The 26,614-nt window shown below is 43.6% G+C and overlaps 1 protein-coding gene across 1 annotated transcript in view; it reads left to right on the top strand.

The window, feature by feature from the left end:
- LOC134343544 (sorting nexin-31-like) overlaps window positions 1-26,614 on the top strand; it is a 152,244-nt gene that overhangs the window by 73,909 nt on the left and 51,721 nt on the right. Inside the window, exon 9 of the mRNA XM_063042316.1 lies at window positions 21,446-21,515. Within this exon, the coding sequence (XP_062898386.1) occupies window positions 21,446-21,515 (70 nt within the window). The remainder of the gene's footprint in view (window positions 1-21,445; window positions 21,516-26,614) is intronic.

Genomic DNA, 26,614 nt, shown 5'->3' with positions numbered 1-26,614 from the left:
ACTCTCCGTGTTTATAAAAAGACTTGTCCGCATAAAAAAATTGTCCTGCACACCTCCTCTAAACAACCCCTCCCCCCACGTGCTGTAAGGGAAGATGAGTTGCCCCGGATGAGGAGAAATTCATTTAGCCAGAGGGCTGTGAATCTGTGGAATTCATTGCCACTGGTGGAGGTGGAAGCCAAGTCATTGAGTATATTTAAAGTGGAGGTTGATAGGTTCTTGATTAGTCAGGGTGTCAAAGGTCATGGGGAGAAGGCAGGAGAATGATGTTGAGAGGGATTCAATATTAGCCATGATGGAATGGCAGAGCAGACTCGATGGGCCGAATGGCCTAATTCTGCTCCCAAGTCTTATGGTCTTCATTATATGCGACTGCCGATAGGGCAAAATGAATGATGTTAAATTGTCCTTTCAAATAACACAGTAACCTGGTGAGTACTGGGTAATCAGGGGTAGACGATGCAGCTCTTTCCAACAGTATCCATACATCACAACAAATAAGTGAGTCAGAATCAGGTTTATTATCACTGTCATGAAAATTTGGGATTTTGTGGCAGCAATACAATGCAAAACATAAAATATACTTTAAATTACAACAAGAAATGTATTTTGTAAACTAAATGAGTAATACAAAAAGAGCAATGATAGTGACATAGTGTTCATAGGTTTATTGTCCATCCAGCAATCTGATGGCGGAAGGGAAGAAGCTGTTCCTAAAGTGTTGAGCATGTGGCTTCAGACTCCTGTATCTTTGTGTTGGTAGTAATGAGAAGAGGGGAGGAACCGTGTCACATAGTGTTACACCTTTTTAGTCTTGTATTAATTCCCTGCTGGTCAACAAATTGTCACCTTTACGTAAACCCTGCTGTGAGTCTTGAAATTTGTCTGTTCCTCAACCTTTGGAGTGAGCTGTTGGTTAGAAGCTGCACCAGTGAACAAAGTGAAGCCACTAAGCAGGGAGCGGAATTGTTTCTGTGGAAAGTTGGAGAAGTGGAAGTAGATACTTCCCTGATCTGGGGTTGCAAGGCAATGAGATTACCAGAACAACTGACCATTGTGGTATGTCTGACCTCACTCTGAAGAGAGGCCCGGATGGTCTAAGTTATACACAATTAGCACGATCTGCAAGAAGGTGCGGAACATCTGAGGGGAACAAGGCCCCTACACTGAGTAGCCTCCTACCTCCTTTGGATTCAGAAAGGCCTCAACAACAGGCCAACTCAGTAGTTTACCTGTGGGTGCTTTCAGGTGCACAAGATTCAAGATGATTTATCACATATCCATCAAAACATACAGTGAAATGTGTCATTTGCATTAACAACTAACACACTGTGCTGGGAACAGCCCCAGGTGTCACCACACATTTTGGCGCCAACATGGCATACCCACAATGCTCGGCAGAACAACACAGCACAACAAGCCGCAAAGCAACAGCAACAAAATAAGCTGCATTCTTCCCTCCCACAAATGCACATACACAGTCCGCTAATCCCAAGTTGTCTTCAGTCTCCAGCCTTGGATTCGAGCAAGAGCACACAGGCATTGAGCCTTCAACTACTCCAAAGGACTTGCAGGGATTCACAGGCACAGGCCTCTAGCCAACGGGCCCCGGATTCTGACTTGAACTCCTAGCCTCTATCCTGATCACTGAATACTAGACCTCAAGCACCAGACTTGCTGATGACAGGCCCCGAGCACTAGGCCTCAAACTCCACCCCCAAGCAGGTCTATGTGTAGATGCTGGAAGATCATGGTGGAGGTTTTGCCTGCAGTGTTGAATACTGCACTCAGCTGGAGTGGCTGGGTCAGTTCAGTCCATTACGTGTGATACCAATGCTGGTCACAGTTAATTGCCCAGCAAACCACTGAGTTCAGGAGCAACTAAGGATGGATGACAAATGTTGGCCTCACCAACAACATTGGTGCAGAAATGAATGCTTTAAGTGGTTTTGAGTGGTTTGACTGGATCAAATATTGCTCTTTGGTCTTGTGCTGATTCGAAGTCTATGAGGATAGGATGAGTGAGTTGAGGGCTTTTCTCTCTGGAGTGAAGGGGGAATGTCAAGAACTGAGGTTTTTTTTGCACAGAGTGGTGAGTGCAAGGAATGCACTGCCAAGGGTGTTGGTAGAGGCAGATACACTGGGGACATTTAAGAATCTCATAGATAGCCCTCCATTTTTCTGTCATCCGTATGCCTATGTAGGAGGGAAGGGTTAGATTGGTCTTGAAGTAGGTTAAATGGTCAGCACAACATTGTGGGCCGTAGGGCCTGTACTGTACTGTTCTATGTTAGCTCGGCATATCAGGTGAAGAAATAGCCATTAAGTGAGGTTGTTAGCAGAGCTACAGGTCAGCATGTGCATTGGGTGGCCCGGGAAATGCCTGTTGGATGATACTGAAGGCTGGTTGGTAACTGAGAGTGTGAAAACTGTGGTTAGTCACTCTTCCAAGTAAAATGGTCGGGGCGAAAGCTGCAGACAACTGCACAGCTCACGGGTTGTTCTTTCATTCTCAGTTTTAATTTCTGGAATATTAGGTGGTGGGGGATGTATCTATCACCTTTTTACATTTAAGAAAGCACAAAATACTGGAGGAACAGCAGGTCAGGCAACATTTCTGGAGGGGAATAAGCAGTCAACATTTTGGGCCAAGACCCTTCGTTGGGACTGGAGAGAGAGGGGGAAGAAGCCAGAATAAGAAGGTTGGGGGGCAGCAAATCAGTACAAGTTAGAAGGTGATGCAGTAGGTGAGACGAGGTGAGGGGAATGGTCAGTGGGTGGAAGAGGGAGGATGAAGTAAGAAGCTGGGAGGTGATAGGTAGAAGAGGTAAAGGGCTGAAGTAAAAGGAATCTGAGTGGACCATGAGAGAAAGACGAAGAGGAGGGGCACCAGAAGGAAATGACGGGGAGGTGAACAGAAGAGAAGGGGTAAGAAGGGAGCCAGAATGGGGAATGAAAAGGGGGGAGAAGTTGGGGAGAGAAATTCCAGGAAGCTGGGGAAGGTAAGAGGGTGAGGGAGGAAGGGATGAAGTAAGAAGCTTCTGCCCAGTCCAGTCTCTGTTTGGTATTGATTGATGTCCTTCCCAGTCTCCTGAACATGACTTGATCTCGCTTGGTCACCAGCAACAGGAGCAAGTGTAGAGCAAAGGGTGGACAATCATGTAGAGCTGCCAGTGTGGCTGGGGCCTCCACAAATGTACTCATTTGGTACCTCCTGTAGCTAATAAAGTGGCTACTGTGCATGTTCATGGTCTTCTGCTGCTGTAGTCTATCCTCTTCAAGGTTCGATGTGTTGTGCAAATTTAGTGATGTTGGGGATGCACAAGTGGCAGAACTTGGAGGGCTGTGTAGCTTGTGGAAAAGTGAGGGGCAAAGTTATGGACAGACCTGAATATGATTTTAAAGTGCATATTTGGATATATTGTTATGTTTATTTTAACTTATTCTCTCTCAATGTTCTGACCCTCTTTGCTTCAAGTAGGTGCTGTTCTCATTATCTACAAGTGATAGGAGCACAGGCTTCTCACAGGTGACACATGATACCACTAGGACTTCCTCTCAGACAAAAGCATTGATGTCGTTGGACCTCTCCTATTCCCACCTCTCATCTCTGGAAGCATTAAATGTATAGGAAATATACAAGAGATTGAAGGAGTACAGAGAAAATTTACAAGGATGTTGCCAGGACTTGACGGCCTGAGTTATAGGGAAAGGTTGAACAGGTTCAAACTTTGCTCCCTGGAGCATAGGAGAATGAGGGGAGATTTAATAAAATTATGAGGGGTATTACTGGGGTATATGCAGCAGGCTTTTTCCACTGAGGCTGGGTGAGACTAGAACTAGAGGTCATAGGTTAAGGTTGAAAGTGAAATATTTAAGCAGGACCACCTTCACTCAGAGAGCAGCGTGAATGTGGAACAAACTACTGGAGATAGTGGTAGATGCAGGTTTGACTGCGACTTTTAAGAGGAGTTTGGGTAAGTAGATGGATGGGAGGGGTATGGAGAGTGTGGGTCAATGGGACTAGGCGGAATAAAAGTTAGCATAGACTGGATGGGCCAAAGAGCCTGTTTCTGTGCTGTAGTGCTCCATGGCTCTAAAAGGAAAAACATTTTCCACTGGGCCATTCAAAAATAATAAATATTCTATTATCGTTTAGCTGAACAATTTAAAACAATAATTAATATGAGATTTGTTTATAATGAAACTGTGTGTTTGATTTCCCTTCTAGTAGACTTCCTCTAAATTCTTTGTAATAGTTAAAAATGGAAAAACATAAATAAAAAAACTATAATGCTGAAGAGATGGGCATTGTGCATGTAACAGCTTCTGAAAGAGCTAACTGACCTCTCTCCACATTCTTAAAATATTTTTGATTCAATTATTTTTCCATTCCCTCCCTTCAAAATTCTGCTCTGGGTCATCTTCCCCAGCATTTCATCCTGTTTAAAGTCATTTCCCAAAACATTTGGTGACCTGGCAAGTTTATTGAGAGGAACAATTTAGTTCAGTGTCAGTTCTGAATATTTTAAATTCCTTCAGATAATGTACCGAACACTGTGTGGCCACTTTATCTGGTACACTTTCTCGTTAATGCAAATACCTCATCAGCCGATCATGCGTCAGCAACTCAATGCATAAATGAATGCAGGCACAGTTAAGAAGTTCAGTTGTTCAGGTCAAACATCAGAATGGGGATGAAAGGAGGTCTAAGTGACTTTGACTGTGGAATGATTGTTGGTGCCAGATGGGTGGTTTGAGTATCTTAGAAGCTGTTAACCTCCTGGGATTTTCACTCTCAACAGTCTCTCGAGTTTACAGTGAGTGGTGTGAAAAAGAAAAATAAATCTAAAAAATGCCTTGTTAACAAGAGAGGCCAGAGGAGAACGGCCAGACTGGTTCAAGTTGACAGGAAGACAACAGTAACTTAAGTAACCATCTATTACAACAGCATCTTTGGGCATCTTTGAATGCACAAAACCTCGAACCTTGAAGCAAAAGACCATATATATAATAAAGAAGCACTGAGTGTATCTTTTGAAACTTGTTGTTCCGTCGCAGCAGTACCGTGCAAAGTCAAATGCACTTCTCCTTTCACCTTAACTGTTATCACTTGGTAAGGGCAGGTAAGCTCACAGCTAACTTCACATAAAAGAAAGAAAAAGGGGAAGGGGAACTAAATAACACATTTAAGGAGATGAACGAGGCTGAAAGGTGTAGGGAGGGATTATCAGCAGGCTGGGATCAGGCAATTGAAAGCAAGACATGTCCTGATGAAGGCTCTCAGCCGAAATATTGACTGCTTATTCCCTTTCATAGGTGCTGCCTAACCTGTGGAGTTCATCCAACATTTTGTGTGTGTGTTATTCAGTGCTGAAGGAGGGAAGTGGTGTGTATATGAAACAGAAACAGGAGAACTGTATACTTTTTGGGAGGTTGAAGGGGAATGCAGTTGAACTCTGAGAGAATGGAAGATAATGCAGTTCACTGAGAATCAATTTTGTTATCACTGACGTCATGAAATTTGTTGTTTTGCAGCAACAGTACAGTTCAATACATAAAATAGACTATAAGTTACTATATATACAGTATATGTATATATATTTCAATATTATATATAGAAGTGTAAAACAATTAAAATTAGTGAGGTAGTTTTCAAGGGTTCATGCATCATTCAGAAGTCTGATGGCGAGGAGAAGAAGCAGTTCCTAAAAACAGTTGAAGAGAGATGATTGGATATGAATTTGAAAATAGACGGTGGAGTTTTGGGTAAGATGAGTTGGGATGTTGGACAGAGTGGTGGGGCGACTATCTCTGAAGATGACCAAGCCATGACTTTGGCAACAAGTGCTCTAAGGCAGGTGTGAAGATGGATGACGTGACCGAAGTGTTGGGGAGGACAAAGAGCTTAAAGAGGAACGGGGAAGGAGGTTGCACCCGATATGTCCTGGGTCATTTCAAGAGAATTCAGAGGATTATCTCCCGGAAAATGTTCTAATATTTTAAAATTAAGAGTATTTGACCTTCCTTCACCTTTACTATGGAGACTAGCTGAACAAATAACCGGCCACAGTGCATGGGAACAGAATCCAGACTGGAGACAATGTTTGCATTATAGGGCGGTGGGGAAGAAAGACTGATAACGTGATAAAATTGGATACATGGAATCTTTTCGGCATTAAGGCCAAGTTTGCAGGAAACCTTTGAGCAATGGGGATTAAAGCATAGACCAACTGGTGATATTTAAAAGTAAATATGGGACAAAGACCTGAGGTTCAGAGTTCAAATATGCTGGGCAAGTCGAAATAGCAACAGGCTCAGTGGATTTGGTTATAGGCAGAGTGCATAAAAGCAAGCAAACTATGGCAATACTTTGGTTAATCTCAGCCTCAGTATATTGTCCTATATCTGGGGCCTTGGGGAGGGATGGAGGGCGGGAAGCAAAGAGGGATTGGTCACAATCCTACCAAGGACAAGGAACCTCATGTACATGGAGAAGGCAGACATGCCAGCATTCTATTTGAGTGGACTTGTATATAAAAGAGGGAAAGTGACGCTGAGGCTTTGGTCGGACTGCACTGGGAGTATTGTGAGCAGTTTTACACCCCGATCTAAGAATGTTTCTGCTGGCCTTGGAGAGGGTCCAGACGAGGTTCCTGCTAATGATCCCTGGGAACAAAAGGGTTAAAATAAAGTAAGAGGATTGTTTGATGGCTCAGAGTCTGTACTCAGCTGAAGTATAGAAGTCTGAAGGGGGAATCTCTTTGAAATGGATCAAAATTTGAAAGCCATAGGTAGTGTGGGCAAGGAGGGAATGTTTCCTGTAGTGGAGGGAGTTTTGGACCAGAGGGCACAGTCTCAGAATCGAAGGACATAGAAAGAGAGGAGGAGGAATTTCTTTACCCAGAGGGTGATGAATCTGTGCAATTCATTGCCACAGACAGCTGTGGTGGCCAAGTCACATATATTTGGAGCTTAGAAAAGTAGAGGGCTATGGGCAACCCTAGGTAATTTCTAAAGTGAGTATGTGTTGGGCACAGCATTGTGGGTGGAATGGACTGTATTGTGCTGTAGGTTTTCTATGTTTCTGTATTTAAAGCAAAGGTTAATGTGTTCTTGATTAGTAAGGGTGTTAAAGGTTATAGGGAGAAGGCAGGAGAACGGTGTTGAGAGGGATAATAATCAGCTATGATGGAATGGCGGAACAGACGTGGCCACATATCTTGTGAGGTTTTGACAGCGTTGCAGGGGAGAGTGCTTCACCTTGCAGGTTTATGATCTGACTTGCACTGCCTGCAGGGGCAGTGAAACTAAATCCAGCAATGGTTTTCAAAAGGGGAACTGAATGTGTTTGAGAAAGGTTTTCTTTTTAGAGCTATGGGGAGAGCCAGGAATGTGATAGTTCTTCAAAGAGCTTAAACAAGCAGAATGAGCAGAGTGGCTTTCTCAGCTGTGGGATTTTGCAAATATGATTGAATTCATTATTGGTGATGAGTAGGACAAGGACATATCAAAAATGAAAACTTTGAATTGAAATGGGGTTGACTGAAAGGATCCCCAGTCGTGACCCTGGACCCTGGACCCTGGACCCTGACCCCAAGCGGTGGCTGCCCTGTGAATCAGCCTCCCCACGTTAATCAAAATCACGCACAGCGGTTCTCCCGTACGGGAATCCTCCCTAACATCCCAAATTAAGTCCTGTGGCAATCAGCAAGTGGTGAAGAGGGCGGAATTGTGAGGTCTGCAAGCTCCTCAAAATCTGTGGATCCCAGATCAGCCTCTACAGCCAACTGAGGACCCACCAACAGACAACCCGTTAAGATACCTGACCTCGTACTCGACTCGAGTGATTCCACTGTGATTATTACACCAGCGTGCAATGAAAATCCTTGTTCACACGAAGCTTACAGAGTAAAGATTACACATGGCAACAGAAAATGGAAATACAGCAATAAATACAAAGACAAGCACTAAACAGCACAATGGTGTGCTGGAGAATGGGCTATTTTGCATGGTAGCTGTGGGTTTTTGGGAGTAGATGAAATATGCTTATCGTTGCTTAAGCAGACCACCTCCATGGTACTCAATGCTTGCTGTGGCTGGTTGAATAACTTAATAAACTATATCTTTTCATAAACACTTGGAAACAGAAAATTTGGCAATGGACTAGTCAGTCATGGTGAGTCTGTGGAATTCTTTGCCACAGGTGGCTGTGGAGGTCAAGTCATTGGGTATTTTTAAAGCGGAGGTTAATAGTTTCTTGATCAGTCAGGGTGTCAAAGGTTACGGGGAGAATGCCTGTAGTGGGGTTGAGAAGGAAAACAAATCAGCCAGGATGCAGTGGCAGAGCAGACTTGATAGGCTGAATGGCGTAATTTGTCCAATATAAGGGAAATAAAATATTTGATGACCTTGGTAACCTCCTTGAGAGTAGAGAGCTGAACTTGATTGGATTGGATTGGAGTTTATCAGTGATTTGACTGGAGTTCATACTTTCAATGTGAATCACTTCAAAACTACTTACACAGGCAAAAGCCTCAAAGAATTACAAAGAAATTCACCCATGTTACCTGCAGTCATTTTCCAGTGGGATACATGGGAAATGGCAGATTGCAGAATGCAGACATTTTTGTGGTTGCTTGGACACACTGCAAGAATTTCCTACCGACTGTTTCCAGTGACCAGCTGTTTCACCTGCAGATCGCCACACTTGACAGACTTAGCTCCATGTTGTCCTTCTGCCCATCACTGTTTGGAGAGGAGCAAGGGACTATGGGTAATCTGCATAGAATAAAGTCAAAAATTCAAAATCAAAGTCAAAATAAATATATCAAAGTACATATTTGTCACCATATACAACCCTGAGATTAATTTTCTTGCGGACATTGATAGGAAAGTAAAGAAATACAATAGAATTTATGAATAACTATTCATGGCCAAGTGGTTAAGGCATTCGACTAGCGACCTGAAGGTCGTGAGTTCAAGCCTCAGCTGAGGCAGCGTGTTGTATCCTTGAGCAAGGCACTTAACCACACAGTGCTCTGCAACGACACTGGTGCCAAGCCGTATCGGCCCTTGCCCTTCCCTTGGACAACACTGGTGTTGTGGAGAGGGGAGACTTGCAGCATGGGCAACTGCTGGTCTTCCATACAACCTTGCCCAGCCTGCACCCTGGAGAGTGAAGACTTTCCAGGCACAGATCCATGGTCTTACAAGACTAATTGATGCCTTAAAATGCTTAAACAAAGAGTGACAAATAGCCAATGTGCAAAAGAAGTCAATTGTGAAAATTTTAGAAGAATTAATAGAATTGGGGGGAATCTCTATGAAACCTATCGGATATTGAAAGGCTAGATAGAGTGGATGTGGAGAGGATGTTTCCTATACAGGTGGAGTTTAGGACCAGAGGGTACAGCCTCAGAATAGAGGAGCATCTATTTAGAACAGAGATGAGGAGTTTCTTTAGCCGGAGGGTGGTGAGTCTGTGGAATTCATTGCCACAGATGGCTGTGGAGGCCAAGTCACTGGGTATATTTAAAGCAGAGGTTGACAGGTTCTTGATTAGAAAGGGTGTCAAAGGTTAAGAGGAGAATGGAGTTGAGAGGGATAATGAATCAGCCATGATGGAATGGCAGAGCAGACTCATTGGGCTAAATGGCCGAATTCTGCTCTCATGTCTTGGGGTCTAATGGTAATACTGAGAACATAAGTTGTAGTGTCATTGAAAGTGCATCTCTAGGTTGTGGAATCAGTTCTGAGTTGAGTAGGACACTAAAATGATTTCAATTTTTAATAAAAATGTATGTGAACATCCAATTTAGCTTAACACCGAGTACAGTCTGGTGAATCATCTTATAATGTGGCATCTGAAGCACAGGAAGTGATTGTTTTGTATCTTTTTTTGTTTGGAGAATGGAGACTTAAAAGTTTGGGTAAAGTTATTTTAGTGCTTTTGTCCAAAGTTAATTCTGATAACTAGCTTTGTATACAGTGGCTCATTCACAATAAAAATATATTGCAATAGGTTTAAGCCCTTCATCTTTTTCCACTGGGATTGGGTGAGATCAGAACTAGAGGTCATGGGTTAAGCATGAAAGGTGAGATGTTTAAGGGGGTCATGCGGGGGTGGAGACTTTCACTCAGAGGGTGGTAAAAGTGTGGAATGAGCTGCCAGCAGACATGGTGGATGTGGGTTTGATTGCAATACTTAAAGAGAAGTTTGGATAAGTATATGGATAGCTTTGGTACAAGTGCAGGTTGATGGGACTAGGTAGAACAATATTTCAGCATGGGCTAGATGGGACGAAAGGCCTGTTTCTGACTGCAGTGCTTTATAATTCTACGTGACATTTAGACCTCTATGGCTTTGTCTGTGAAACAGCAGAACTAGAGCATCACTAATATGGGCCCTTTTCCAATCAGATCTTTTTCTGAACAACATGTGTTTTCTTTCGGGTCTTGCTATCTTCCTGTCTTAAATTAAAAATTGGAGAGGTTGTGCCTGTCTGTACCAATATGACTCATTCTAAGCAACTCCAGAATAGCAAGATCTTTGCAGACGATTACAGGGAGCTTTCTTTGTTTTTTACTATTCAAAAGTTCAGCTGTGTCTGTGTGTTAGGGGTGTGGCTGGTGACAGAAGACTTTTCGTGGTGGTCTGACTAGTTTCAACCTAAGTTCGAAATGTTTGAAATAGAATTTTTTAAGCCCAATGCACAGGCGAACTTCATACACTGACACATTTGCTTGTGAGTTGCTTGCAAAACGAGGAATGTTCTAGTTGGGCTTGGTATTTTATTGCTGGCATATGTTCTAAAGCAGTCTGACAGTCGAGCAGTCCACTTCATGAGTTGTGGGGGAGGGAAGTCAAATTGAATTGTGCATCCATTGCTACCTTATTTTCCAGGAACTTCTTATGTTGTTGCTGTCTTTGTGTTCTTCCAGTGAAATACCAACGCTGGATGGATTTAGCAAATATTTTCCTCCAAACTGGCTTTGTCTTGCTCCTGAATCACTTTTAGCTTTTATCTCAGAAAGGATTGCACCTTTCACACATGTGTCTTTTTGGATGTAAACATTATTATTTGGCATTTTACCCTAGAATTTCCTTATTGTCTGTACATTGTGTTTCACAACAGATGCTTGGCAATCATACTTATTATCGGTTTCTATTCACTTCACGCTGGGTTTGGTAGCAAGCCAGTGTTCCTTTATTTAATGTCTGGGATTTTATTCTTTTTATGTTACTATAAAGCGTAGGAGCAGAATTAGGCTATTGGACCCATCGATTCTGCTCTGTTATTCCATCATGGCTGATTTATTAGCCCTCTCAACCCCATTCTCCTGCCTTCTCCCAGTAAACCTTGTCACCCTAACTAATCAAGAACCTATCAACTTCTGCTTTAAATATACCCGATCACTTGGCCTCTAAAGCCACCTGTGGCAATGAAATCCAGAGATTCACCCCCCTATGGCTAAAGAAATTCCTCCTCATCTCTCTTCTAAAGGGATGACCTTCTATTCTAACGCTGTGACCACTACGTTGAGAGGGGAAATAAAACCCATGGCATTCCGAAATGTTCCCAGTACATATGCTTATTAATCTTTATAACATTATAAATATTTTCCTTTGAAATTATATTATCTTCAACTTCTCTTAGCCATGGCTGGGCCACCTTAACTTTCTGGGTATTTCTGCCGTCAGTGAGTATATATTTGAATAAGCTAGAATGATTTTATAATGTTAGCCAGTTACTCAGTTACTATCGTAGGTTTTAATTTAGTTTCCCAATCTTCCATAGTAAACTACGCCTTATGCTTCTGTATTTTTTTTAACCAGTGAGTCAGTGAAGCAGTTAGTGCGTCGCTTTACAACATCCACGATTGGGGTCCCATTCTTGCCGCTCTCTGTAAGGGGCTTGGATGCTCTCCCCATGACGGCACGTGCTTCCTCCGGGTGCTCTGGTTTCCTACTACATTCCAAGGAGGTTAGGGTTAGTAAGTTGTGGGCATGCTGTATTAGGACCGGAGGCTTGGTGACACTTGCAGGCTGCCCAACACAATCCTCACTGATTTGTTTTGATGCAAATGACACATTTCGCTGTATGTTTTGATGTACATGTGACAAGTAAAGCTAAACTTAATCTCTTTAAAGATCGTTTTCAGTATTTGCATAGAATACTATCATATTACAGTCATTATTCCCTAAAGGCTATTTAACTCTCAGATTAATAATTAGTTCCTTCTCATTGCACAAGACTAGATCTATATTTGTCTATTCTCTTGTTGCTTCCTCAACATGCTGATCATACACCTGATAAATTCATCTTCCACGCTATTAGTGCTAATTTACAGTCAGTGGCCATGCTACTAGATACATCTATACAGCTGCTCATTAATTCAAATATCTAATCAGCCAATCAATGAATAAATTAATGCAGAAATGGTCTAGAGGTTCAGCTGTTGTTCAGATCAAACATCAGAATGGGGAAGAAATGTGATCTCAGTGACTTTGTCTGTGGAATGATTGTTGTTTGAGTATCTCAGAAACTGCTGATCTCCTGGGATTTTCACTGGGAAATCTCATCCATGTGTTCCAGGCACCTGGGCACTCTGGGAATCCCTCCTTTCTGTACAGATGTATCAATGTAGCCATTTTTGAGGAGAAACTCAGTCAGGCAATGAGAAATGATACTGAAAAATATCTTCTTTTCCACACTGAGCAGCTAATCTGTTCCGATCCACACACGGATCTAAACTGCTCAATGTCGCTGGAGTTCTCCTCTTTGAGATCTCAATTCCCTCTGCACTCCTCCACTGGCCCACGATATTTCCCCTCTGCCTGATAACCCTAAGGAATTGCCAAAGTAGCTGGAGGAATGTGGAAAGCCTGGAGCAGGAGAGAACAACACAGGGCACAGGGTTTATTCATGGTGAGACACAGGAGGAGCCCAACCCTGAGTCACCCCACAGAACCTCCAAGCACCAGAAAGTCCTGCTCTAGGCAGTGTAGCAGATCACCAGCAGGTTAAATGGCCTCCAGCAGACCTTTGGAGGGAGTGGCTGCAGTTTGAGGAGGACGTTGTCCCTATCACTGAGGCAGTAACCAAAGGAGATGTCAACAGACGACTCCAAACCATGACAACTATCATTTTCAGCTTTGCTTCTGAGAGATCCGGCCTAGTGGAGAAGAAAGCCAGCAATGTGCCCTACATGATGTACTGTAGGTTGGCCAAAATACACCACCTGTGTCAAGAGCTCTGATCACTGGCTAAACTGCAGTGGGGGGGGGAGTGTGGGTGGGGAAGGTGGGTGGCGTGAAGAAGAGAAACCATCACTTGCTGAGCTCGGGAATATCCTCATGCGTAAACCTATGACCATGAGCCTCACCACGATACTGATCAGCAATGTGATGCACTTTGAGAGAACTAATAATGGTAGGGCAAACGCAATGAACAGTCTGCCACGAGGGACCGATGGAAATTGGTGTTCAACTCCAAGGACCCTGAGGATGGCAGCACAGGTAGGTAAGGAGGGAAGAATCGTAAACAGAAGAGCTTCTTCAGATGCTGGAAATCCAGAGTAACACACACACAGAATACTGGAGGAACTCAGCAGGTCAGGCAGCATCTACAGACAATCTACTCCTCTCCATAGATGCTGCCTGACCTGCTGAGTTCCTCCAGCACTTTGCGTGCGTTACACTTGTGTACTGGAAATGACATTAAACAATCTTGGGTGTTTGCCTTCATTAGACAAGGCATAAAATATAAGAGCAGGGATGTTCTGGTACTGTTTTAAAACAATGGCAAGCCCTGTATGCGGTTATTGGTTGCTATTCCATAGAAAGGACGTGAATGCAATGGAGAAGGTGGAGAGAAGATCCACTGGGGTGGAGAGGGGGAGGTTTCCATCATGAAAAGAGATTAGATGAGTTGAGTTTGTTTTCCTTGAAGCGGAGGAGGCTGAGGGGCAGTCTGATTGAGGTCGATATATAAACTGTATGTGTGTGTGTATCTTTCTGTATTGGTGTGTTTACAGTACCAGTGACCTGGGTAAAGAGTTTGTATCTTCTCCCTATGGGTTTTCTCCGGGTGCTCCGATTTCTTCCCACAGTCCAAAGGTGCACCGGTTACCAGGTTAATTGGTCATTGTAAATTGCCCCATGATTAGGCTAAGGTTAAATCAGGGATTGTTGGGCAGCACGTCTTGAAGGACCTGTTCCACACTGTATCTCAGTCGATAAATAAAATAAAACAAGTGACCTAGTGAAAACAAAACTTCTCGAAGTCCATAAGACACAAGAGCAGAATTCGGCCAATCGGCCCATCGAGTCTGCTCCACCACTCTCAGCTCCATTCTCTTGCTTTCTCCCCGTAACCTATCAAACTCTGCTTGAAATGTACCCAAATGTGACCAAGGAAGAAGGTTACTGTCAGAGAGCGAAGCAACATCAATAACATGTTGTTCAGATCAACGTGTCTGTTGTCGATAGCATTGACAGGAACAACCGTGATGCTATCTTTGCACTTTCCCTGTAATTCTCCATTTCCTTAACTATGCACAAGCTTTCTGTAGAAAGGAATGCCCAAGATTCATATCCTCTGAGAGAAAAAGTTCCTTCTCATCACACTCTTAATCAGTGTCCGATACCAAGCCCTCTGAGTCAAAGTGAAAGTAAATATTATTATCAAGTATGTGTACATGACCATGTACTGCCTTCACACCAAGGAGAGTCTCTCCTGTAGCAGAAATATATAAAGCTAGAGGGTATATGTTTAGGGTGAGTGATCTGGGGGGGGGGATGAGGGGGTCAAAGGTTTAGAGTAGGTTTGAGGATACTGCACGAAGGCCATGGACCAAGTTCTGGTAAATAGTGTCGTTTCAGTAAGTAATTGATGTGAGTGCACGATGGTCAGCTTGGACATAGTGGGCTGACGGAACTGATTCTATGTTGTATGAACACAAGATTCTGCAGAGTAACACACACAAAATGTCAAAGAGACTCAGCAGGTCGGGCATTTTGTATGAAGAGGAATAAACAGAGCTGATGAGTCTCGGCCTGAAACGTCGACTGTTTATTGTTCTCCATAGATGCTGCCTGACCTGCTGAGTTGCTCCAGCATTTTGTGTGTGTTACTCAAGGTTGTATGACTCTGCCTCTGTGTCAGTGACACTGTACTAGGTGTGTAATTGTGGGAGGGCAGGTTGTTCTTTCCGTTTAGCACACAGGACATCATGTGTTGCAGCTTCATTAGTGTGGCATCTTATTTTTATGAATGTTTAATTCTGTTCCCAGCATTCCCTTCTGCACTCCTCATTGAACCAAGGTTGACACCATGAATTGATAGTAATGATGGAGTGAAGGGGAGGCTGGGCTGCAGTTTTATCGAGAGGACAGATATAAATATAGTGGCAGCTACATCCCTCCTAGTCACTTCTGGCTATATTTGAAGTCATTCTTGATTAGTGTGGGTGTCACAGTTTACAGGGAGGAAGAGGTTGAGAGATACTGTATAATAAATTGGCCACGGTGGAATGGCAGAGCAGACTTGATGGGCTGAATGGTCAAATTCTATTCCTATATCATATAGCCTTATAGGAGAGAAGGTTTTTTTTTACTATTTGAAGACATCTATCAGGTTCCCCTCAACCTCGTCTGCTCCAAAGGAAACACACCTAGTCCATCTAACCTCTCAAAAGTTCAAGAGATTCTGCAGATGCTGGACATCCAGAGAAACACATGCAAAATACTGGAGGAACTCAGCAGGTCAGGCAGCATCTATGGAGGGGAATAAACAGTCAACGTTTCGAGTCAAGACCCTTTATCAGGACTGGAAAGGAAGGGGGTAGAAGCTAGAACAAGAAGGGGAACTTGTTTCCAAGACCAGGTCTGTTCTCGGGAGTTTTTCTACAGAATCTCTTTGCCATTGCCTTCTTCTGGGCAGTAACTTCACAAGACAGGTGACCCCAGCCATTATCAATACTCTTCAGGGATTATCTGCCTGGCATCAGTGGTCACATAACCAGGACTTGTGATATGCACCAGCTGCTCATACGACCATCCACTATCAGTTCCCAAGACTTCATGTGACCCTGATTGGAGTGCTAGGCAGGTGCTACACCTTGCCCAAGGGTGACCTGCAGGCTAGTGGAGGGAAGGAGCCTCCTTTGGTAGAAATGTATCTTTGTCCTTCCACCCAGGAATAAAGTTAATCCTTGATTTAAAAAATAATCTGTGGGAAATCTATTTTGAAATTTAAAGAGAGCTTTTGTTAAGTTAACACAGTACTGCATTACCATAACATATTAAGGTATGACATATAGCATGTGAGTTACAATTAAAGTCTAGCAACGAGTATTTTCTTATCAATTGGTTATTGTAAATTACTGCTCAGTAATTTAGTAACAGCGCAAACTGGAACTATAAGCCTAAACTAAAAAAGAGAAGCAATGCCATTGGTTATTAAGGAAGTAAAATGGAGAACTGAAAAAGAGGATTTAGAAATATTGATCTTGATTTCTATAGCAGAACAGTAGTTTTTACATTTTCAAGAAAAGAAAACCAAGTACGTTTCAATTCAGGTGCACTGTTCTACTGAGCTGGGTTGCTTATCCTGGTTTGCGGAAAAATGTGGTCAGAATGAAGTTATCTACATAGGTTTTTGCAGTTAGTTTTTGAGTTAACTTGAATGTTGGTTATTTGTTTTCTTTGTAGACTGGCGAGGTTTTTCCTTGTCAGTTTGAGCTCACCAAACCCCACCTTACCCACAGAACCAAGAGGTGCTGCACTTTTAAGTGCAGTCTGAAGGTATCGATGAAAGCCTAGTTTATCTGCATTCCCAGCAAATAAATCGATCTTTGGTGTGGCTCAAATAAAAAACAGAAAATGCTGGAAATACTTGGGCAGGTCAGGCTGAGAAACAGAGTAAACGTTTCAGGTCAAAGACCCTTTTGGGAAGGAGAGACCTGAATCTTCTTGTAAACATAGAAACATAGAAAATAGGTGCAGGAGTAGGCCATTCGGCCCTTCGAGCCTGCACCACCATTTATTATGATCATGGCTGACCATCCAACTCAGAACCCTGTACCAGCCTTCCCTCCATACCCCCGATCCCTTTAGCCACAAGGGCCATATCTAACTCCCTCTTAAATATAGCCAATGAACTGGCCTCAACTGTTTCCTGTGACAGAGAATTCCACAGATTCACCACTCTATCTGTGTGAAGAAGTTTTTCCTAATCTCGGTCCTAAAAGGCTTCCCCTCTATCCTCAAACTGTGGCCCCTCGTTCTGTGCTTCAGGGAATGTGAGTGAGGGGGCGGTATCTATGATGGGGTAGAACTGGAGATCGGTAGTGAACAAGGTCAGTGAGTGAGTGGGTGTAAAAACATAGATAAGGGAACATAGTCAAGGTCAAGTTTATTGTTATCTGCGCATGTACCTGTATGAACAGGTGCAATGAAAAATGTAATTTGCAGCAACATCATAGGCATAGAGCATTAGATAGGCACCATCCACAGGAAATCTGTAAAGATAAATAACACAGGAGTTCTACAAAAAAAAGAGCTCTTTTAGAACAGGAAGGTCAATTTTAGTGCAAAGTGAACAAAGTAGTCATTAAATGCACAAAAAGCTGGATTCTGCAGGTCAGGCTGCATCTCTGGAGGGGAATAAACAGTTGATGTTTCGAGCCAAGACACTTCATTGGGACTGGAGAGGAAGAGAGTGGAAGCCAGAACAAGAAGGCGGATTTGTACTCCTCCCTTCTCCCCCACTTTCTTATTCTGGCTTCTTCCTCTTTCCTTTCCAGTCCTGATGAATGGTCTCCACCCAAAATGTCAACTGTTTATTACTCTCCATTGATGCTCTCTGACCTGCTGAGTTCCTCCAATATGTGTTCTGAATTTCCAGCTTCTGCAGAATCCCTTGTATTTATGACACCCTCTTCCACCTTGGTTAGAAAGCCTGCCATTTATCGATATTGCTTGGCATCTTTTTGCTGTTTGTGCCACACGATAAGGCATTAAGTTTACAAGCAGTCAGCTCCAGAGTCCCTCTGGGAGCAGACTGAGGCAACCATTTTGTTTGTATCTCGAAGATTGTGAGTGAAACGCCTTTTTCATATCCAGCCGCAAATTCTCAATTGGATTGAGGTCTGCACTCTGACTAGGCCACTCCAGGACATTAACTTTGTTGTTTTTAAGCCATTCCTGTGTAGCTTTGGCTTTTTGCTTGGGGTCATTTTCTTGCTGGAAAACAAATCTTCTCCCAAGTTGCAGTTCTCTTGCAGACTGCATCAGGATTTCCTCCAGGATTTCCCTGTATTTTGCTGCATTCATTTTACCCTCTACCTTCACAAGCCTTCCAGGGCCTGCTGCAGTGAAACATCCTCACAGCATGATGTAGCTACCTCTATGCTTCATGGTAGGGATGGTGTGTTTTTGATGATGTGCAGTGTTTGGTTTATGCCAAGCGTAGTGTTTAGTCTGATGGGCAAAAAGCTCAACTTTCGTTTCACCAGACTATAGAAGCTTCTTCCAGCTTACTTCAGAATCTCCCACATGTCTTCTGGCAAACTCTAGCCAGATTTCATGCGAGTTTTTTTTCTACAGTGGGTTTCTCTTTGCCACTCTCCCATAAAGCTGTGACTGGTGAATCACCCAGGCAACAGTTGTGTGCACAGTCTCTCCGTCTCAGCCACTGAAATTGTAACTCCTGCAGAGTTGGCATAGGTCTCTTGGTGGCCTCCCTCACTAGTCCCCTTCTTGCACAGTCACTCAGTCTTTAAGGACGGCCTGCTCTGGGCAGATTTACGGCTGTGCCATATTCTTTCCATTTCTTGATGATTTGACTTAACTGCACTCCCAGGGGTAATCAGTGACTGGTAAATTTTCTTGTATCTATCTCCTGACTTCTGCTTTTCAATAAATTTTTGCGGCGTTGCTTGGAGTGTTCTTTCGTCTTTGTGGTGTAGTTTTTGCCAGGATACTGACTCACCAGCAGTTGGACCTTCTAGAGACAGGTGTCTTTTTGCTATAATCAATTGTAGCACCTTGACTAAACATGGGGATCTCTATTTAATTAATTATGTGGCTCCTAAAGCCAATTGGCTGCACCAGTGATGATTTGGTGGGGGATACTTATACAATCAATTATTTTGTGTTTTATATTTGTAATTAATTTACATCAAACAGTGATGTTGTGGGGATGGAACTGGACTCTCTCACGGTGGTGTCTGAAATGAGGATGCTGTCCAAGTTGCATGCCATCTTGGATAATATCTCCCATCCACTACATAATGTACTGGTTGGGCACAGGAGTACATTCAGCCAGAGACTCATTCCACCGAGATGCAACACAGAGCGTCATAGGAAGTCATTCCTGCCTGTGGCCATCAAACTTTACAACTCCTCCCTTGGAGGGTCAGACACCCTGAGCCAATAGGCTGGTCCTGGACTTATTTCCTGGCATAATTTACATATTACTATTTAACTATTTATGGTTTTATTACTGTTTATTATTTATGGTGCAACTGTAATGAAAACCAGTTTCCCCCAGAATCAATAAAGTATGACTATGACTATGACTTTATAGAGATCGGTTTTGCACTTCGACACGGCAGAGTCTTTTTCTGTTGATCAGTGTCAAAAAAAAGCCAAATTAAATTTGAAGTAATTCAATTTCACTATTTTTTACCCTCCCAAAGCTGCCCACGAGCAAATTCAGGCAAAGAGTATTTTCTTATTGTTTATCTTAATTTTCATCTCTCGCGTTGCGCACAGTTGCCTGAGTGATAGGAGGAAGAGGGTGGTAGTGGACGGAGTGGCCTACCTTGGGGATCAGTGCACTCAGTGGTGACTCTGTTGGGTACAGGAGGTAGCTAGTACAGTGCTCACTGAGTGTAGATCCATAACAGGTGATTGGCCAGCTGCGAGCTCAGTGATTGGCAGAATATGTCCCTGGGCCAAATGATCTACTCTGTTCCATTGAAGGTGTCCTCATACTTGTCTGTGGGTGTAGTGTGTAACCTAATGGCTCTTCAGGAGATTGAAGATAATCTTGTGTGTCGCTGTAAACAGGAAGGTATAGTTCTTAAATTTTTCCTTCATGATAAAATTTCTCTTTGGCACAGAAACGTGGGGTACGGATTGAGATTCAGATTTATTTAATATGGGATGTGTCATTTGTGTTAACAACCAACACAACCGAGGATGTGATGGGGGGCAGCCCGCAAGAGTCGCCTCCAATTCTTTCGCCAACGTAGCATGCCCGCCATGCTCAGCAGAACAACACAGAACACAGCAAAACAGAACATACCGAGCAATGAAATAACAACAGCAAAACAAGCCACATTCCTCTCTCTCACCTTGTTCCCCACCCCCTCTCCCCCCCCCCCACATACTTACAAAATCCTCTAAAGCCAGGACAGGCTATCTTCAGCCTCTGGCTTTCAGTGGACACATGGATTCTCAAACATTGGGCCTTCGACTTCTTCAGCGGACTTGCAGAAATTCACAGACTGAGGGCTCCAGGCATCGGGCTTCAACTTCTGAACTTCCGATCAACCTTTGGGCTTTGGTCTGCAACTTCCAATCAGCCTTCAGTCTTCGATCTTCGGTGTCAACTGGGACTCGCTGGCGACAACAAATGGGCACCCTGGGTCAGAACCCAAACTCCAACCACAAGCTCTGGACTCACCGATGACAGGATCCCAAATACTAGGCCTTGAAAATCAGTCTCGCCGACTCGCGTACCGAGGTGGTCACCACCCCTCGTGCCTCCTGCTCACACCGAACTCCAATCCCAGAACACACTGACAACTCACTGACATGGGAACATCTGGTCAGCCAGATTGCTAAGAAAGTCTGAAATAAGATTTAGACAAAACAATTGCACCTTCCAAACCAAAGTACAAAGTGAACTGAAGAACCGTGAGAGAGGAACCTTGCAGTCCACCTTCAGTTCCTGCTTGTTAATCTAACATTTAAATAAAATGAGTTCTCAAAGTATTGTAAATATGTTAAAGTAGAACTCAGCAGAATCAAAGTAGAAAATAAAACCACAAGATGAAAACCTGCAGAAAGGAAACGTAGAGACAAGTAAGTCTTCTATTTGTGCACTTTCTCAATAAGCTGCTGCCAAATTATCTACTTTTATGCTGGTTGCAAAGTCATATTTAAGAGTAAAATTTTCCAGCTGGAGCCTTGGAGTGTTAGATTCAATGTATTCTGTTCAATCCTGCCGAAGGGATTCGATCTGAAACATCGACTGTACTCTTTTCCATCACAGCTGCCTGGCCTGCTGAGTTTTTGTGTGTGTTCCAGCATCTGCAGATTTTCTCTTGTTGGTGAATGAGCCAAGTTTATTTTGTGTTTTGAAGTTTTGCCTTGCAGTTGAACTGCCTGTCTGGCTAAATCACTGAGAAACATGTCCATTTTTTGCAGTTACTTGGATCCTTTGAAGGATAGACTACTGATGGGAAGTATTGCTGGAGTCCTCCTATTGTACAGTCAGGTAAGGGAATTAAAATTCTGCACACATCAGCAATGTCATAAATACTCTGACTACAATTAGAACGGGTTGTGTAAAGGCCAATGGAATATAAAAAGGATATGGAAAATATTGAACAAAAAGACAGTTTCCTACATAAACCTGGCACAATAAGTAACCTTGTGGAGATTGAGTTTAATATTCTGTAATGGATGACTAGTTCTAATAATACTATGTAAGGATAACACTGCTTTTTCTGCCTCCAAATACAACTTTGACATTTCACAGCAAAAAAAGAAGATAGATTTATCTCTACAATGAGTAGAATTTAAATAATGTGTGTTACAATGTTGAGTTTCCTGTTTTCCTCAAAGAAATGGTAAACTTCAGATAGATTTTCTGCATTCTGCTAAGTTGAGAAGAACATCAAGCAATGAAATACATTTCAATGTTATGGACAGAATATCTGATTGTACAGGTGGAGATGAGTCCACGGCCAGATCAGCCATGGTATTGAATGGTGGAGCAGGCTCGACGGGCCAGATGGCCGACTCCTGCTCCTATTTCTTATGTTCTTATATTACATTCATCTAGCTTTCACTTCTGCTAAACAGTCCTTCGGCGGGGGGAGGGGGGCACAGTAACTTTTCTTGTGCTCTTTTTACGGGTGGTCGCACATCCATAAAGGAGGTTGCCTTGCCCAACACTAGTGCAAGGAATGAATAAGTCAGGGTCATCAAGAGATTTTGCACCAGAACACTCTCTTCAGTCCCAACTATCCACGATCTACTTACACTAACCCCATATTAATCTTTTCTCCATTCTCCCCACACTCTCATCAGCTTCCCCAGATTCTAACCCTCACCTACAGATTGAGACTTTAAGATACAGGAGCAGATTTGGTGGGGGGGCATGGTAACACAGTAGGGGGTGGGGAATCATGGTTGGGAAAAGAGGAAGGAGGAGGTGGAGGGAGCAGGAAGCACTACACAGACATTCTGTCATGATCAAGAAACTAATAGTTTGTTATCAAATGTCCTTGCCTGGTGTCTCAGGGCTGGGTGTGTCTGCACCTGTTCCATCCACCGGCCCCTCGCTCTCCTCGTCTGCCACCAGCCTCACCCGCCTCCTGCAGCACTCCCCCCTCGCCATTCCCAACATCCTTTGCTCCTGCCCAATTTACAGGCTCGCTCTCCACTCCACGCTGACAAATACAGTACAATGCAAGATCCTTAGGCACCCTGGCTGTATACGTGCCTGACTTTTCGTACAGTATGTGTGTAGATAGCCATTCTTTTAGGGTTTTTCAAGAGCTTAAGTTCAAGTTGATTGCCTGTACATGTATACAATCAGTTGGACCACTGTGCACCCACAGTACATGTATCACACACAGCACATCAAACAAAATATTACCAGAAACAAGTTAATAAACTATAATTTAAAATGCATGTGAATTCTGCAGCACAGTTAAAAGGTAAACAGCACAGGTAAAAGGTAAACAGTAATCAGCTTGCTGTGCTAGTGACGAGACCTCAGTGCTGACAGGGTATTCATAGCTCTCTCGGCCTGGGGGGGGGGGGCGGTGTGGAGGAAACTGTTCCCCATTCTGGCAGTCCTGGTCCTGATGCTCCTGTACCTCCTTCCTGACGGTAGTGGGTCAAAGAGGTCGTGGGATGGGTGGCTGGAATCCTCAGCAATGCTTTGGGCCCTTCGTCTGCAATGCTGCCAGTAATTGCCACAAATAGTGGGGAGGGAGCCCCTGGGCAGGTTTTAACTGTCTTCTGTAGCGTCTCCGCCATTTCTGTACTGCACGTCGATGCAGCCAGAGAGGGCGCTCCTGACTGTACTCCTGTAGAAAGTTGTTAGAGTGAGGGCAGGGAGCTTTGTACATCTCATTCTCCTCGGCAAGTGTAGACACTGCTGTGCCTTCTTGACTGATCCGAATCAGAATCAGGTTTAATGTAGTGTTCACGGGTTCCATGTCCATTTAGAAATCGGATGGCAGAGGGGAAGAAGCTGTTCCTGATTTGAAGAGTGTGTGCTTTCACAGGGTACCAGGTGTTGTGGGGATCCTCAGAGCTGTGGTTTTACTCTCCCTTTTAAAGCCAGCGTAAAAGGCATTGAGCTTGTCTGGGAGAGAAGCACCTCTGCCATTCATGGTGTTGGGTTTCACTTTGTAGGAAGTCACGGGCGGCAAACCCTGCCAGAGTTGACATGCATCCGATTCCACCTCCAACCTCGTTCAGAATTGTTCCTTAGATCTTCAAATAGCCGTCCGCAAGTCATATCCGGTTTTCTTGTACCCGCCTGGGCTGCCAGACTTGAATGCCACAGATCTAGCCACCAGCAGTCTCTGAACCTCCTGGTTCATCCACGGCTTTTGGTTTGGGTATGTACAGTAAGTTCTCATTGGCACACACTCCTCCACACAGGTTTTAATGAAGTCAGTGACAGCTGTGGTGTACTCATTCAGACTCAAAGATGAATCCCTAAATACAGTCCAGTCATCAATTCAAAGCAGTCCTGTAGGCGCTCCTGCACCTCCCTTGTCCATATCTTCGTGGCCCTCTCTGCTGATGCTGCAGGCTTCAGTCTCTGCCTATATATAGGGAGTAGAAATATAGCCGGGTGATCAGACTTTCCAAAGTGAGGGTGTGGAATAACATGGTAGGCACTCTTGATGGTGGTGTAACAGTGGTCCAGTGCACTGTTTCCTCTGGTACTTCAAGTGATTTGTTGGTAATAGTTATTTAGAGACCTTTTCAAGCCGCCCTGGTTAAAATCCCCCAAAATGGTGGTGAAGGCGTCAGTGCGCGCTGTCACATCGCTCAGTTGGTCTAGAGCCTGCTTGGCATTGGCCTGAGGTGGAATGTACACTGCTACCAAAGTGATCGCTGAGATCTCCCACAGCGGGTAAAATGGGCGGCACTTGCTCACGAGGTGTTGCGGGTCGGGTGAACAGGACTGGGACAGCATCGCCACATTTGTACACTTTGAAGAGTTGATCATGAAGCCTACTCCTCCTCCCCTGCCTTCGAAAGACTCGGCTGTCCTGTCTTGGTGACGTATTGTCAGCCCATCAATCTGGATCGCTGAGAACGGAACGGAAGGGGTTAACCAAGTTTCCGTGATACGGACCATGCAAATGGTCCTAATGTTCCTCTGATTCAGCATGCTAGCTCTGAGGTCTTCAATTTTATTTACCAGAGACTGTACATTTGCCAGCAAGATAGCCGGTAATGGGAGTCAAAAGCTATACTTCTATTAGTCTAGCTCGGCATCCCCTTTTCCGCCCACTTAAAGGGGAAGTACACTATCAACCAAAGTCCATTCATAAATATCTTTAGTCACTTTAAAATGACGCTACTAACTGTACAGACCTTAGATGTAGTTGTGGTTCTCAGCTGTAGCAAACGGAAGTATTTGTTCGTGGTGCCCGGAAGTAATGAGGAGGTGTTGGTGGTCCACGTCCATTATGTGCACACCAAGGAACTTTGTGCTGTTCACTCTTTCTAAGGCAGAGACATCGATGTGCAATGGAGAGTGGCTGACCTGTGCCTTCCCGAAGTCCATAATCAAATCACAAAGAAGAGAAAATCAACAGATGCTGGAAGTCCGAGCAACTTGTACAAAATGCTGAAGGAACTCAGCAGGCCAGGTAGCATCTATGGGGAAAAAAAGTACAGTCAACATTTCGGGCCAAGGTCCTTCTTTTTCCATAGATGCTGCCTGGCCTGTTGAGTTCCTCCAGCCTTTTGTGTGAAGTCCATACTCATCGTTTTTTTCTTGTCCATGTTGAGACTCGGGTTGTTGTTCTCACATCCTTTAATGATCCTCTCTACCTCCTCTCTGTGTGTTGACTCATCATTGTTGCCGATGAGGCCAGCCACTGTGGTATCATCACCGAACTTGACGCAGTTTGAGCTGGATCTGGCAGTCCAATCATGAGATAGCAGCGTGAACAGCACTGGGCTGAGCAAACAGCCCTGTGTTATGTCAACCTATAAGTTCCATTGTCCACATTATATAAACTTTGCTTTGGTATATTGACATTCTGAAATTAGAGCTTCTTCCACAACAGCACCTCTACTGGCTGGAGAACATATTTACTCCGGCACTTGCCTTTAATGATTGTAGCTCTGGGATTTCTTAATGGAAAATGATGATGGAAACCGCATGGTGATGGAAGAGTTCACGTGATCTTTTTCCAGCAAATAGCTAACATGCAGAATGCACATTTCTACTTTGTTCTGCTGCTTTAATGTGTGCAGTTCACTTTGAAAAGGCCAACTGTTGCAAAGACTTGTAGAATCTTAAGCAAATTCCACGTGATTCAAATTTGTCACAAGTGTTTAAAACAAAAACATTGAGTAAAGGGATCAGCTTTTCCCTGAAATTTTGTTTTGAATGTTATTATTTTTTCCTGTAACAATTGGGCACATCTAGGTATGAATCACTCCTGAGAGGTAATTTCTTCACATGGATGCACAGGTAATGGCAAATTCATAACGTGTTTCTTGTTGAAGAGGTTAAGCATCATAGAGTCCACTGTGATGCGTCACTTTAGACTAATCCCTATCTTAATTCTATCTTGTTTTCTTACCCTTTCCTCTCCACTCCATTCCCACTAATTCCAACTCCACCCCGCACCCCCCTGCGCATCTCCCCGATTCTGTCATTCACGACACAGGATTTACAATGGCCGGTTTCAAGGATTCTACAACTCAAATTCAAGTTTAATTATATATATGTACTTCATAAACACATAAAGACATGTGTATACTTTGATATTAAATTTATTTTGAACTTTGAATTTCGAATTATCATTCAACAATACATGAATATAGCCAAACAAAACAGCAGTTCTCTGGGGCCAAGGTGCAAAGCACATTGCTAGTAGCACACAACATGCTGCACAAATAGCACATCTAGTTAGGACTGCAGAAAAAATACAAGCACAAAGAAAAATATATACAGCCCAAGTTCCTGAGTGGCATGATTGGTGGCAAGTTGCCCTGCTCCAGCTTGTTCTTCCACCAAGCAAACACTAGAGGGCAGCACCAGTGGGAAAGACGTAGTACAGATTCTAGCACTCCTACAGAAGCCTCTGCCACATGCCTCCA

Source organism: Mobula hypostoma, chromosome 1, assembly GCF_963921235.1.
Source record: "Mobula hypostoma chromosome 1, sMobHyp1.1, whole genome shotgun sequence".
Lineage (NCBI taxonomy): Eukaryota > Metazoa > Chordata > Chondrichthyes > Myliobatiformes > Myliobatidae > Mobula > Mobula hypostoma.
Note: the sequence above shows the minus strand (reverse complement) of the source record. Positions and strands in the feature narration are given on the sequence as shown.